This window comes from Scedosporium apiospermum (assembly GCF_000732125.1).
Source record: "Scedosporium apiospermum strain IHEM 14462 chromosome Unknown SEQ_SAPIO_0033, whole genome shotgun sequence".
Taxonomy (NCBI): Eukaryota; Fungi; Ascomycota; class Sordariomycetes; order Microascales; family Microascaceae; genus Scedosporium; species Scedosporium apiospermum.
In genome coordinates this window covers 182,728-196,978 of record NW_015971734.1, presented here as the reverse complement: position 1 = coordinate 196,978, position 14,251 = coordinate 182,728, and the positions used below count along the sequence as shown (strand labels likewise).

The window sequence follows — 14,251 nt, the reverse complement described above, 5'->3', positions numbered from 1 at the left end:
TTGGGTCCTGGGTGTCGATCGATGTTGCAAGCGGCCGTTGACGCCGGCGCACCTGAGGTAGTGGAGATGATTCTTGACTGCGGTGGAAAAGTTGACTACTGCAGCCTGGAAATTGCTGTACGAAAAGGGTGTTTTGGGCTTGTTGAGGCCCTGCTTGCGGCGTGTGTTCATGGCCACGAATTCGAAGATTCGGAACATCCACAGGCATTGGAGGAATTGGCATCTCTATCGCAGAAAATCGGCCACCTGGACATGCAGCAGCTTTTTCTCCAGGTTTCGATATCAATGGCTAGTGCTAGTCAGCCCAGGACCCTAGGAGACTCTCGACTGCTATCGCAAGCTGGATGTTCGACCACTGCAGAGCCACAGCAGAGCAATAAACCGGGGCAAAGGCCCTCAATGCCTTTTCCAGGATGGACCTCGAACTTAAGCGAGGAATATCAATTTTCTCAATTTAGGGACAGCGGCCGCAGAGATCTGACCGAGATCGTTGAGCAGGAGCCACAGCTCGGAGCAACGAAGGAACCTGCATTTGCTAACTGCTTGGTAAACATGCGGGAAAGTTGCCAAGTACTGGAGAGAGAACCCTATGATTCCCCTGAAGATTTGTTCGACATGTTCATTCAAATTCCCGATTAAACCGATAAATAATACTGTTGGTGTTGTCGAGAATTCAATGTTCCTCTACGAGGCGTGCAGTTGTAAACGGTGTGGATTGTATTACATTCCGACGCGAGGTCTAGACAACTAACGCAGCGCAGCCTTATCGATGCTCTGCAACGGAGGTGAGAAGTGCATCGCCAGCCAAGCATTCCCGAAGAGTTTAAGGTTGGCCGGAAGGCATCTCGGGAACGGATGGTGACGGTATACTGCGAGAAATGGAAGGAATAATATGACGAACATCACGACGGTAGGTCCATAGAATGGTATAGAAGGGTTGAGGAACAGCAATATAATAGAAGAATACAGTCCCCATAATCGTGTAAGCCTCCTTGCCCATCTCTACCAACGTAAGATATACGCCCTTTCTCTTCCAGCACACGCCATTCGTTCCCTCACCAAATCATAGTGTAAGAACGTCTACTGTGGGGCAGGAACACCTGCTGGACAGAACAAAGTCGCATAGATGCAAAGGGTGCAGCAGGTGGCGTAATAATGTGGAAAAAGTTAGGAATTAATTCAACATTTCCGTTTCCCCGATCCATGGGTGATAAACGCCGATAGCACACCATTCAAGTTGACGGCAAATCTTCGGCACCCATATGGACCCCGTGAGATCGAAGGCTGCCATACATGGCTGGCTCCCAAATCCTTCAAATTTTGGAAGCTTCTGATCAGAACTACATAAATCAAATAGAAATTCCTGGATGAGGCGATTGGGGGCATGTATATACTGTCGTAGCCAGCACCTGCCACAGCCTCAACACAGCAGGTGATACCACCAGTCAGTGACCCAGAGCCGCACCGAGTTAGAGACCCCTATCTCGACAGCCTCATCCGCAGAACAGCATAACAAGCCAGAAGCCTCCCTGAATTCTTGGTGAGGCCTGTTGTAAAGAGCGTTGCTATTATTGAGAAAGTGAAACATGGTGAAAGCGAGCGTCTTTCCCGCTGTTCATCCCTCGTTCAGCCTTCGTCACCCAATCGCCCCAAGCTCCTCTCAGGTTCCGGAATACCCGTATCCTTGAGCGCTTTCAACAACGTCTCATGGCTGGGCAAGCCTTGCTTTATCTTATCCGGATGGTCAAGATCAACCTCTTTAGTCCCAGCACCTTACTCAAACTAGAGTTCAGAAACTGGACAAATCGGAAAGGTAAGAATTTCTCAAGCGTCGTGATGATGGGGAAAAACATGAAATAAGGGGAGATTAGAAATCAAGCTATTCCTAATATCATTCTTGAAATCGTCATCTTCCAGGTATCGAAGCCTTTTGTCCATATCCATACTCGGAAATAATGTCTGCCTTCGGAGCTGAGAATGCCGAGTCCATCTGATGGGGTTGCCTTGATGATGAGCCTTTTCGAATCTTTTGAAATAATATTGACCTTTTCCAAGATCAGTGGCTCGATTTTCTCAATCGACCTCTTGAATGACACGGGAGTATGACTCGTGGGCAGACACTTGTAGCTGTTGCAAGGTTGGACCAGGAAACTTGGATAGAGGGTGGAACCAGAGCCGGTAAATAACTTTAAGGAAGAGAGGTAAGCAGGCAGAAAGAAGAAGGTTGCGGATACTATATTGGAGCTATGAAAGAGAGATGAACTGTTGAATTGAGAGAGAATGTCTGTGAGCATGATGGCGCATGGTGTCCTGCTCCTTTAAAGTGTGTTCTTTACACACTTTGAGCAAAGAAGGAGTGGTTAGCTATTAAATTGAATGACAACACTTTTGCATCCTGTCTAAGAGCTCGACATTATTTACTTTCCGTTCCAATCTCCTTCATTTGCAAATGATGCATTTTTGTGCCACATAGGGATATATCTACCTCGGTGATTAACGCAATTTTGAGCTAGGATGTGTGGGAGATGCATACACTAGATGCGGCCCCCGTTGGAGCAAGGCCAAGGGTCTTGGTATGGGGCGGGACCGGCCAAGTAATCTAATACTCATACTTCGTACCTCGTATTGTGTAACAATCTGATCCCGCGCCTTTGAGAACCCACACGTCAATGAGCTGGTCCCGCGGCAGTTCGAGGCTCCTAAATCAATGTCGGCCCGCTGGCCCTTGTGCGTCGTCAGCAGATCACCAAACACCATACTACCACGCATATTCTTCATTCACTCGTTCAAATGGTGTAGGGGCACAATCCACTTTGGTCGCGCCACTTCGCAAATGTGATGAACATGGGAGCATCTTGAACATTTTGGCGACCATCGGTTTCCTTTGCAGCTCATTTTCCGAAATCCCGTTCTACCATTAACTGAAGAGAATCGCCAACTTTTTATTCGTAACGGGATGCCTCCCACACGACCCACGCAAGAACCCTTCACCCAAAGCCTGCTCTCGCTGCATAATCAATCCCTCTCTCATCATGCCTTCTAAATTCATTTCTGCAAGCGTCGCCTCGGCACCTTATAGCTTCTGCATGACGGTAATGTCAGAGGACTGAACGTAGTCCTCGAGCTCCTGGATCTCGTCCTGAAGGTCGATCAGAGAGATCTTGTCGTCCTCGACGACCAAGTTGATCGTGAGCTTGCGGATACCGAACCCGACAGGAACCAGCTGGGAGGCACCCCAGGTCAGGCCATCCTTCTCAATAGCACGGACCGCAGCCTCGAGGCCAGCCATATCGGTCTCATCATCTGTAAAGGACTCATGTTAGCGCTATCTGTGCATATGAAATCAGCAATCGAGAGCCATACCACTTACCCCAAGGCTTGATATCTATGGTCACAAAAGACTTGGCAGCGGCCTTAGGTTTGGCTTCCTTCTTCTTGCGGTAAGCCTCAAGGCGCTCCTCGCGGATCCTGGCAGCTTCAGGATCCTCCTCCTCGTCGCTGTCGAACAGGTCGACATCTTCATGATTGTCGCCAGTCTTCTCCGGGGCCTTGGCGGGGTTTGTGGTGAGCACTGAGTCAAGTGGTCAGTGTCTGGTGCCGCGAAGAACAGCAAATCAGCTGCAGCGGCGATAAGGCATACTAGTAGCTCCAGCATCAGTACGAAGATCGGCGAAGCCCATTTTTATTTTGGGGGCCTGTAGGAGATTAGGAAGGTCAATGACGACTATAGAAAGGGGTATCGAGAACGTGTAGCGTACGCGGTTTGGAAAGAAGTAGTAGGAAGAAAGGGTGAGCGGTTCAATTATTATTTTGTCGATGGTTGGTTATAAGTGAGGATTCAGGGCTTTGTCCCAAATTTGCGCTGGCTGAGCGCTGCCGACAAACCTCGGGCTACTTAAGAGATTTAAGATTGGTTAATAGCTGCCAATGCCTTGATACAAGCTGTTGAGTCATTGCGAGCCGTGTTGATTTTGCTGTAAAGGTAGCTTGCATCACTGAGCTGCATCAACCTGTCGGAACTTGGGGCTGCCAAGTTCCAGCAGAGGACGTAGAGAGGCTAAGGTGGGGAAGTCTAGAATCAAAAGGTCAAAGACATCAGAATGAGATCCTGGTGCCATTCCTTACCTTCTTTCCCCTTATCGGTCCGATGCGATGAGGCCTTTTGCGGAGGGGCACAAACTCGAAAGCTGCTCCCTCCGTCCATCTCCCAGCACAGCCCACCTCCTCGCGTCTTCGTTCGGGTCTTCCATGGTCAGGCAGATGGTTTCCCGGCTTGGCAACTCAGCTCTGGATGGACTGTGAGATTGAGAAACCAACAGCACAAAGCCACCCATTCCCGTTTGATCATCTGCCTAGTACCTGCATCGAGCCTGCCTCTCGCCAAGTTAGTCTTGCTCGCCGATTGACTCATTCATCCCGTGCAGCCCAGAAGTTTCTGACTCACTTACCACAGCCCCAACGGCGGCACGACTAACTGCATGACCTATCGCGGTCCTTTCCACACCTGTCGGAAATTAAAAGCAGGACCTTGTAGGATCTAAGGCAGCATCGGAGCCCTCCATTTTTGACTATATATGCCCTTGAAGGGGCCGGCTGGGCGTTCTCGCAAACTTCACTACACCGTCCAGAACCCGAAGCGAAGAAGAGCTCTAGCATCTAGCTATAGCTCCTCTACAACCCCCCCTTTCTACCGAGGAATATCTACGGCACCTCGCAATCTCACAATGGCTGTTACAACCACCTCCACTACCGCGGCCGTCAAGGCGCCCTTTATCCCACAAGGTCTCGGAAGGGGCCACAATGGTCAGGGGCCGAGACGCCGGCAGGAAGCCCAGCGGCGGCAGCAAGAAAGATTGCAGGGTTAAGAGAAACGCATTTGACGTTTTCAACTCCCCTGACGGAATTCAGGTGGACTCGTAGAAGTTTGCTAATTGGGACTACAAGCATCGGGACCTCCCTCAAGCTCCTATACCTGCAGCCTCCTAGCTAACAAGGCACTACTATGATGAGCCTTAGATTGCTGTGCGAATCTCTGCCAAGTTTTTCAATAGTACTAAAGTCCATAAGATCAAGTCGAAGAATATTGTATAACAGACCAAGGGACCCGGCGATGAATCTTTGCCCCGCTGCCACCCCTGTGTCTAACTAACCAGGCTGCCGGGATGGAAATATTGGGCCAGTTCGTGTTCGTACGGTACATCGGTCCTACTCGCGGTATTGTGGCGCAGATCTTGATCCCTCAGCTCCGGCATCCCTTGGCGCCACGCAGCCTGGTGAGCTCGACGCAAATAATGCCGCCGGTTCTACTTAAGATGTCCCCTTCGGCGAAGTTGAGAACTTGATCGTTTCATCTCGTCAAGATAACCCCGTTCTTTCAGATCTAGGACCTTTCCAATTCCTTCTCTTTTTATTGGTTAAAAAATCTTATTCAATCTTGATTAAGCATGAAGTCTCCGAAAGAGAGCAGCAAGCCGCAGGTAGTGTGGATGTGGCTCAACTCCCATGCATTCCCTTTACTCTACATACTCTGCTGCACTGCTTTTGCTCTCACCCTCCATTTTTATCTTGATGGCAAACCGTTCCGCATTGTCAGTCGGCCCCTAGGTACCTTAAATATACCTAGCCCATTGTACCAGACGGACGTGTCATTCCTGCCGGCCAGAGCAGCAACCCTCATACGCTTTATCTACACGTGCTGGTGCGGAACCATCTCCTGGCGCATCATATACACCGTCCTGGCAGAGCGAGGCATGACTCTCAAGGAGCTCTGCCACGTTGCCAAGGACTGGCCGCCTTACATCAGGCCAGGTGACTACGCAAGGAGGCATCGCGTCCCGTCCTACACATTCGTTGCGGTGGTCTGGCTGGCCCTGCCGGCGCAATACCTATCCAAGCCGCTGATGTCCGCTTCCATGGGTTGGACTTCAGTCACACGTCAAAGTCCAACGGCGAGTCGAGTTTCTTTCTCTGTCTCTGGAGAATCCGATGCTTGGGATAGGTTCAATGCTGCCGAAGATGAGCGAAAGGACTTAGTTCTTCGAAGTGCGGCCTTAGCGTCCGCTGCTTGGTCGACTTTCTTTAATAAAACCAGTCTGGTAATGCGGAGAGCGTACCCGGCGTCTATGGGCATTCCGGTAAACTCAACCCTCGGCGGATATTCTGGTCCCTTTTCTCGCCGTCGATGATCTCCACTGGCTCGAGGACGACAACTAAACCTTGCCCGACAAGTTGATCTCAGCCATCACGAGTAAGACTACTGGTCTCCTAAATATTAGCAGCGTGGAAGGCACCATCACCAAGCCTGTTCCCGGTAACGCTGCCCTTATCAAAATGGAGCCGTGGGAGGCGGCCCCTATCGAAGAGAAAACCGCGCAGTACCCACGACGCATGTTTCCCCAACCGGTGGCTTTTCCGACCAAATTTACGTCGCTGTTCTTGTGGACCGTTTTGAAAGAATACATCCAGATGACACGTGTCACAAAATATCGCGCTACTTTGGACAACCACCTGCGACAAGACTCATTCCCAATAAATGGATGATGAAGGGCGAGCCGTATGCACTTGATTGCTACATTGTCGCCAACGTAACTCTCACAGCGGGTAGTTGGAATTGCACGAGCTGCCCCGTCGTGGCAGAGGGCGTTGCCGAAGCCGACCTAGCATTGCAGCCTGACCCGGAACCAGAGAAACACTCCCTCGCTACGACTAGCTTCGACGCAATGCCAGAGGTCATGACGAATATAGCCATCATGAATGCGACGAATGCTACGCTCTGGAATAATATTGACGGCTAGGCCCCTGGCATGGTTATGCTCTCGTATCAGACGACCTGGAACGCCATGGCAGAAACCTTCCGTACGGGGGTGCGTAAAGAGACCGACGCATTTCCGCCTCAATATTTTATTGTACGTCCCGAGTCTTTGCTACTCGACAAGTCTCTCGGAGGAGGATGAGAGGACTACACCGAGGTTTAGGAAGGGCCCAGAAGTAGGGGGACACAGTCACAAGGAAACCGATTGGGGTCGATATCGCACATTGGAGAAGGTTTTGTCGGATATTACAGATGATGCCGGGGACAGTGATGAGACTGTGCGAGGTGTATAAATGGCGACTGAGCTATTCAGTGTCGCACCTCCCCGAGTTGCAGCTATCCTAGACCCAGGTAGGGCTCGTTATGGTACTTCTATCTATCGCCCACTTGAGTACATTTATTTTTATCTGTTTGGCTATTTTGATGTCCCGTGGTATATATATATATATATATATATGATAAAAGCTCGTCGGGAGAAGCCTCGTACCGCAACATCTGGCGTAATCAGCAGTCACCTAGCACGCTCGCCCCATTTACATCCGCGGATGTGGAAATTCATGCGGAGTGAGTGCTAGTATGCGGTTAATTTAGCAACCCCCCGAGTAGAAAAGTCTCAAGGGTAGTTCATGATATGACGATCCTATGCGCCGCTACTGTCCCGCGTGTGATGAAGCCTGACTTTCCCGAGGATGAGCCGCAGCGGCTGGCTTTCAGGAACATCGTAAGATGATACGTGCCTAACAGGGTCGGGCAGAAACCAGACGGGCCTGAAATTAGCTCATTCAAAATCAAGAATCTCTCGTCTATGTAAGATAAGGTTCTTTATACGAGAATGGATTTCCTCGGAAGGCTGAAGGAACGTGACAAAATCAAGAAAGTGAGCATCAAGAATACCGGCGAGGACGAGCATACAAAAGCCGCCACAGCTTCAGCGAGCAAGGAGCGGTCCGGCCTCTTCACCTTGCACAGCTTGCCTTCTGAGGCATCAAATACAACACTTGAGTAATAGAGCCACATGCAACCGCCGCCATTGAGGTTGGTCTAACAAAAATACCAGCGTGATTGCAGTTCACGGCCTCGGCGGAAATTGGCAGAATACGTGGACGGCATCAAACGGGAAACTATGGCTTCGCGATTTCTTACCACTACAGTTGCAACACATAGGCCTTGCAGCGCGTGTACTGTCGTTCGGATATGACTCTGAGTCGTTCTTTAGCAAGTCGACATCGGACATCGACGACGTCGCTCGCGTGTTTGTGGATTTTTTGGATGCCATGCGCCAGAGCGAAGATGAGAAGGCTAGACCCATCATCATCCTTGCGCATTCCCTCGGCGGCGTCGTAATAAAACGGGCAGGTTTTATGAATTATGAGACTGGAAGACACCTAGTATCCGGCTAATGGTGCGGCAGGCTTTAAATCTCTGCCATGAACGTCAAAACCTCTACGGCCACCTCCTACCGAACATCAAAGCTGTCATGTTCTTTGCAGTGCCGCATCGTGGGGCCGATATTGCCTACTGGGGCCTGTTCGCCCAGCGGCTGCTCCATTATGGGCAGTTGACTATCCGCGGGAATGATGAATTCCTCAAGGCACTGCAGAGAAACTCGGAGGTTTTTGCAAAAATATCCCAACAGTTCGTCGAGCGCGCTCAGGCCCTGCGTATTGTCACGTTCCTGGAATCGGAGCGGCTCGGTGGCCAGCTCGTAAGTCTTCGGTGACGAATCTTCACGGTTACGCCTTGGGCGTATTTCTGACTCCTTGGATTTGGCCAAGATCGTCGAACGGAACTCTGCCGAACTTCTCTTACCGAACGAGAAGGTTGTCACCGTCCCCGCAGCTAATCACCGAACCATTTGTAAGTTCTCCGCCACATCTGATCAGAATTATTTCCTTGTCTCGGCCAATATCCTCGCCGTTGCGCGAGACCTAGTGCAGGAAGGCATGGCCTCCGGTAAGTATTAGAATCACTAACCTGACCATGATCTAGAACCGCTCTCTAACATGTAATAGATAATCTGGCGGCGAAAACTGAGAATGCCATCACCTCGTTGCCCACGATTAATTCAGATGGTAAATGGCCCAGGTCTAGTTAGAAATAGTTGTGGCGTACTAACTAGCTTCCCGGCAGACGAGTCAGAGAAGCTGCTACAACTCCTTTTCCTGACCGATCCGAAAGATGATGTTGCCGCCATTTCGAGAGAAAGAGGAGACAGGCATCCTGGCACGTGTGAATGGCTTGGCGATAGAGAAGAATACAAGTCATGGTTTAACTCCGCTGACCCGTCCTATTTGGCAATCACGGGCCTGCCCGGGATCGGAAAGACGACTTTGGCGCGCTTCATCCTGGAGAAACTAGCAGCACACGTCAAAGGCTCGCCGAACCACATGCTGCTATACTACTTTTTTGACAACAAGATCGAAGACAGGAGGACCGCCTTGACGTTGGTTAGATCGCTAGTCTGGCAGGCGGTCTCCCAACATGACGAGCTCTGGAAGATTATGGGGAACGACCTCAGGTTGAAAGGCGACGGGATTCTAACTTTTGACACTCTTTGGATGCACCTCCAGAGCATGCTTCAGCCCGCCAGTTTCTCAACAGTCTATATACTCATTGATGCTCTCGATGAGTGTGACGACGCATCTCGGAGTACAGTACTATGGGCATTGTCAAGAATTGCTGCAGACGCCGCGAAGCAGGCAGGGCTGCCGATCAAAATCGTCGTGACTGCGAGACCTGAGGCTGAAATTGAAGAGGCCCTGGGCCAAGATTGGCTGCGACTTCGAATAGACTCCGCGCTAATTAACATCGATCTGATGAATTTTATAAATTCAAAAGTCAAGGATATGGCAGCCGCTAAACACATTCCGGAAACAATGGCCGGTGAGATCAAAGACGCTCTGACGAAGCACGCTAGTGGAACCTTCCTCTGGGCGTCATTTGTCGTTCAAGAACTTTCCCGGACTCCGCTACATAAGATCCGACGAGCCCTGAAGGAACTTCCAAGAGGCCTGGACGAGGTGTACTGCCGTATTCTTCGGCGCATAGACAAAGAGAACAGAGAAGATGTTAAAGTTATCCTGACGTGGATTACCACCACCGCCAGGCCGCTCACTACAACGGAGCTTGCACTGGCTTTTGGAACTGAAACCAAGCACTGGGCGGATCCTACCTCGCCAACCTCTGAAGAAGTCTCCGAGTGCTCTGCAATCTACTTATGTTGTCAGGCGCTCGTGTACAAGGACTCTGAGACAGATGAGATTCGTCTCGTTCACCAGAGTGTAAAGGACTTTCTCACGGGACCTCGCCTCGAGGTCGAGTCAGATATTTCCGACTTCCGCATTTTCCCAGAAAGTGCCAACAATGCAGTGTTTCGCGTTTGTTGGACGTATCTGAGTTGGCCAGAATTCAAGTCATATTTTGACGTCTCAAAACGGGTTGATTCGAAGATCGAAAAGATACAAGGGGAGAGCATCGCTGACAGCACCCAGGCTCCTCAAAACTGTCTTATACGGTACGCAATGGAGAATTGCCTCACACACGCGGATGCCGCCTATACGGCCGAAGGATTCGACTGGAGCGTTCTCAGCATGCTACCGAACCTGAGGGACCAGTGGTTACTAAAGGCTATCCAGTCAGACGAAGGAGATCTCGCACGTAGCCTTTTGGATAATGGTGCCGATGCCAATGCACGGGGTCCTGATGGAGATGGTGCATTGCATTATGTCGCACAAACCGGGAACCTGGCGGTAGCGAGGGCGATTATCCAATCGGGGACTAACCTAGACCTGAAAAACGATTTGGGAATAACGCCAGTGTACGAGGCCGCTCACGCAAAAAACTCGGATGTGTTCTTCTTATTCCTGGCTTACGGTGCAAAGGCCGAGTTGTACACAGCCGAGAGGGTCTGCACAGGTAATCTATTTCCCTCTTTTGTGATTGCATTCTTCCGCAATAAGCGTACTAACAACTACCAGGGGTTCCGAACAAGGCTAGATGTTTCCCAACTGAGAGTGATATTTACCTTGAGGGCGAGGGTGGTGTTCCTAACACCGACTTTCTGAAAGCCCATTTCTATAGGGAGGGGAGGCTTACTGGCTCGCAAGCTATTCAGCTCTTGTCCCGAGCAAGGGAACTCCTACGAACGGAGCCTAACCTCCTCCACCTAGAATACCCCGTCGTTATAGCTGGAATGCTACACGGCCAATATTACGACCTTCTAAAACTCCTCACGGTCGGAGGCGACCCCAGCGATACCCAATACTTATTCCTCGGGAATTACGTGAATCGAGGCTACTTCAGCGCCGAGACAATGTTCTTGCTCTTAGCCCTCAAAATCCGGTATCCCACGACGTTTTGGCTGCTTCGCGGCCAGCATGAATGCCGTCTCCTCACCGATTATTTTACTTTCAAAATAGAATGCTTGAACAAGTACTCGGAGGAAGTATGGGAGGCGTTCATAGAGACGTTTTCTGCGCTCCCACTCGCCGCCATTGTTGGGAAACAGGTGTTCTGTGCCTCCGGCGGGCTCAGCCCCCACATGATCAAAGCTGAGGAGATCGACGAAGTATAATGATAACCCCAGCCTATGTCGGAAGCCCTAGCCTATTGAACGTCGCAGGCTAACATTCTCACTAAACGCAGATAGATCGATTCCAGGAAATACCGCAGAGCGGTTTGTTCTGTGACCTCATGTGGAGTCAATACGACGAAGAGTATGACAGCAAACAGGGCGACGATGATCTGCTGTTCGTCCACAACCACGTAAAAGGAATCTCATATTTCTACACCTATGAAGTGGTCTCCCGGTTCCTCCAAGCTAACAATTTCCTGGCCCTTGTTACATCCACTTTCAAACAAGACTCTGGGTATAGACTTCTCCGCAAGAGTAGTACTGGGTTTCCCTCGATTGTGGATGTTTGCAGTGTCCCGAACTATCTCGACGTCTACGGCAACAAGGGCGCTGTTATCCACCTCACGGATAGTACGTGGGACATTCGGCAGTTTAACGCAGGGCCTCATCCTTATATTCTTCCCAACTTGATGGACGCTTTTACGTGGTCGCTCCCGTTTGTGGTCGAGAAAATATCGGACATGTATTTGGAAATATTAAGAAGTACATCAGGGTGGTGTGATTCGGGCAAACTGATAGGCAGTCCGAGGAAGGAGGAACCAACGGCCGATCCAGCATCCAAAATAGCCGTGGAGAAGAAGAGCCGAGATACTAGCTCTGCAAGCTGCGAGAATCAACCTCAGACGGAGCCCGACCCTACCGTGGACGAGGCCTATTTTCTAGAGCAGCTCCAACGAGAATTCCCAGGAGGGCTTAGGCTTCCGCCTGTATGGGATCTTACTCATCTGTTGATTGCTCTATCGGCGGCGGAAAAAGATCGAGCTTAAGCAGTGGCCCTGCACCTTACACTGTCTTGCTTAATGCGATGGGTCATGGATCTAGTCCGGTGAAGAGTTAATTGTCCAAGCAGAGATGGATATGAAATTGTCAGGGCGCGGTAAAATACTATCTGCTCCACTGATTTTGTTGTGTGCGACAGCCGCCGGGATATCATATTCCGCCAAGCAGCTCTCTATCTAGTTATTACTGTATTATCCTTTCCTGCAGTTTGAAGCCACTCCTTTATAGCAAATATGCACATTCGTGCTTGGCTCCCCATCTCCTGTTTGCGTGACTTGGGTAAGGATGGAGCAAGAGATGAAAATTGTGAACCAGATAGCACTGTAAAGTTGAATGCTGCTGCATCGTCCTATTTTGGTTAAAACATCCTGGTTTGTGCGATCCACTTGCAAATTGGGACGGCGGTCTCGCCTAACGCAAGCAGAATGCCTCGAGACATACAAGTTTCTTGATCTCCTTCTACCAGTGCCGCGTTATCCTTTTCAGGTCGACGATCGAAACCATAGATTATTAGGAACAAGCCAAATAACTTTCCAACTTCGATCGCTCGCCGATCGTGATCTGAAAGGTATCCAAGGGGCTTATAGAAAATCTTCCAGAACTGAAGCCGGAGGTAGTTATGGCCAGGATGGAAGAGCCAGCATGATGATGAGGTCTGGATCCCAAGTATTGTTTCGAGGCCACCAGGCGAGGTGCCGAAAGGGCCAATTTTAGCATGAGCCCAATCTACGATGCCGGTAATGCGACCAGTGTCCTCGTCTACGTTAATATTCATCTCCAAAAGGTCATCGTGGTTAAGTAGCATTGGGTAGTTGGACCGAAAGAGTAGCAGGAGCCCTTGGCGTACTTCGCGTAGCTTTATCTGGAAACGTTCAGGCAGACCGTGGGAGAGTTGGTCCAGGATTTCGGAGTAATGGGCGAACAATTCGCTAGCTGAGTCAGGTAACCGCTTCAAAACTGGCCTATTAATCTACGCTGAAGCGAAAAATCTAGCCATTCCATCAATCAAGGCTCGATATAGTGATGATACCATGGCAACAAACCTTTCAAAGTCCTCCACGGGTTCGACGCAGACGCTGTTCCATTCCCGGGGCGAGGAGTTGACATCGGGCCCGCGAGAAAGCGAATCCCGGGGCAAAGTCCATCTCGTAAACGTAAGTCTACATGCCGCAGGACTTGCAGTTGGGAACAAAGTCTCCGTAATTTTGTCGTGCTCGGTTCATGAGTTTGATATCTAACGACTCTCGGCCGCTGGTTTTTGTGGGTTGCCACAATGTAGCTGGCCTCGCCCTGTACACGCGTAGGAGAGATAGGACCACCAGTAATGTCCGCAGCCATGAGATTGCAATTATCCCTCGTAACGGATTTGTGGCGGCAAAAATTCTGGATTGGATGGATTGAAATATAAAGAACCACCGAGGCTACGATTCCGAAATCGTGCTACCTGTGGAAATCCTATCCTCTGCGATCCCAAGCTGGCCATTCTTTCCAATGTAAGATTATATCTTAAGTAGTCAACTTCGCTATGACCATACTGAAAGCGCTCTTATGAAAAGGTTCATCTCAATCGAGAGATAACGGTCAGCCGGCCTCAACACGAAATGGAAATTATATTGAAACGGAGTAGTGCAGCCTGCCCGGCCACCACAAGAATGAAACGAAAGAAACAGATGGTCAAATGGTCTAGAATGGTTCCTGCAAGAAGCTGCTGCAATTCTCCCTGCAGGAATGGTAACGGGACGTCGGAACTGTTGATCAATGGAAATAGAGCCAGATCATGAAGAAAGGAGACTTCCAAATAGGGGGAAGTCAAGAAACGTATAAGTGTCAAATCAGGACACTTGGACACACAAAACAATAGAAGAACTGTCCGGAGTCACCACGCAAGATGATCCATGAGGAATTGATAAAAGGAAGTCAATTAAAGGAAAGACTAATGACTGAATACTTGAAGAACTTATTGTTGTTGTTGAAGAAACTTGAAGTTCCTCCTCGGAGAGGAAAGAAAAGAAAAGAAACAGCTATCC

The 14,251-nt window shown here is 49.9% G+C and overlaps 2 protein-coding genes across 2 annotated transcripts; one reads left to right on the top strand and one right to left on the bottom strand.

Moving 5' to 3' along the window:
- Nucleotides 1-3,073: 3,073 nt before the first annotated feature.
- On the bottom strand, nucleotides 3,074-3,680 carry SAPIO_CDS0639 (uncharacterized protein; the record flags this gene model as incomplete). The annotated part of the gene is made up of 3 exons (XM_016783369.1): nucleotides 3,074-3,303; nucleotides 3,371-3,571; nucleotides 3,641-3,680. 3 exons carry the CDS (start codon nucleotides 3,678-3,680, stop codon nucleotides 3,074-3,076), a joined length of 471 nt encoding a protein of 156 aa, XP_016646135.1.
- A 3,963-nt stretch (nucleotides 3,681-7,643) lies between these two features.
- SAPIO_CDS0638 (uncharacterized protein) lies at nucleotides 7,644-12,211 on the top strand (the record flags this gene model as incomplete). Its single annotated transcript, XM_016783368.1, has 8 exons — nucleotides 7,644-7,813; nucleotides 7,869-8,151; nucleotides 8,223-8,516; nucleotides 8,587-8,764; nucleotides 8,824-8,883; nucleotides 8,942-10,726; nucleotides 10,789-11,378; nucleotides 11,456-12,211. The coding sequence occupies 8 exons, from the start codon at nucleotides 7,644-7,646 to the stop codon at nucleotides 12,209-12,211; spliced, it is 4,116 nt and encodes a 1,371-aa protein (XP_016646134.1).
- Nucleotides 12,212-14,251: the final 2,040 nt, after the last annotated feature.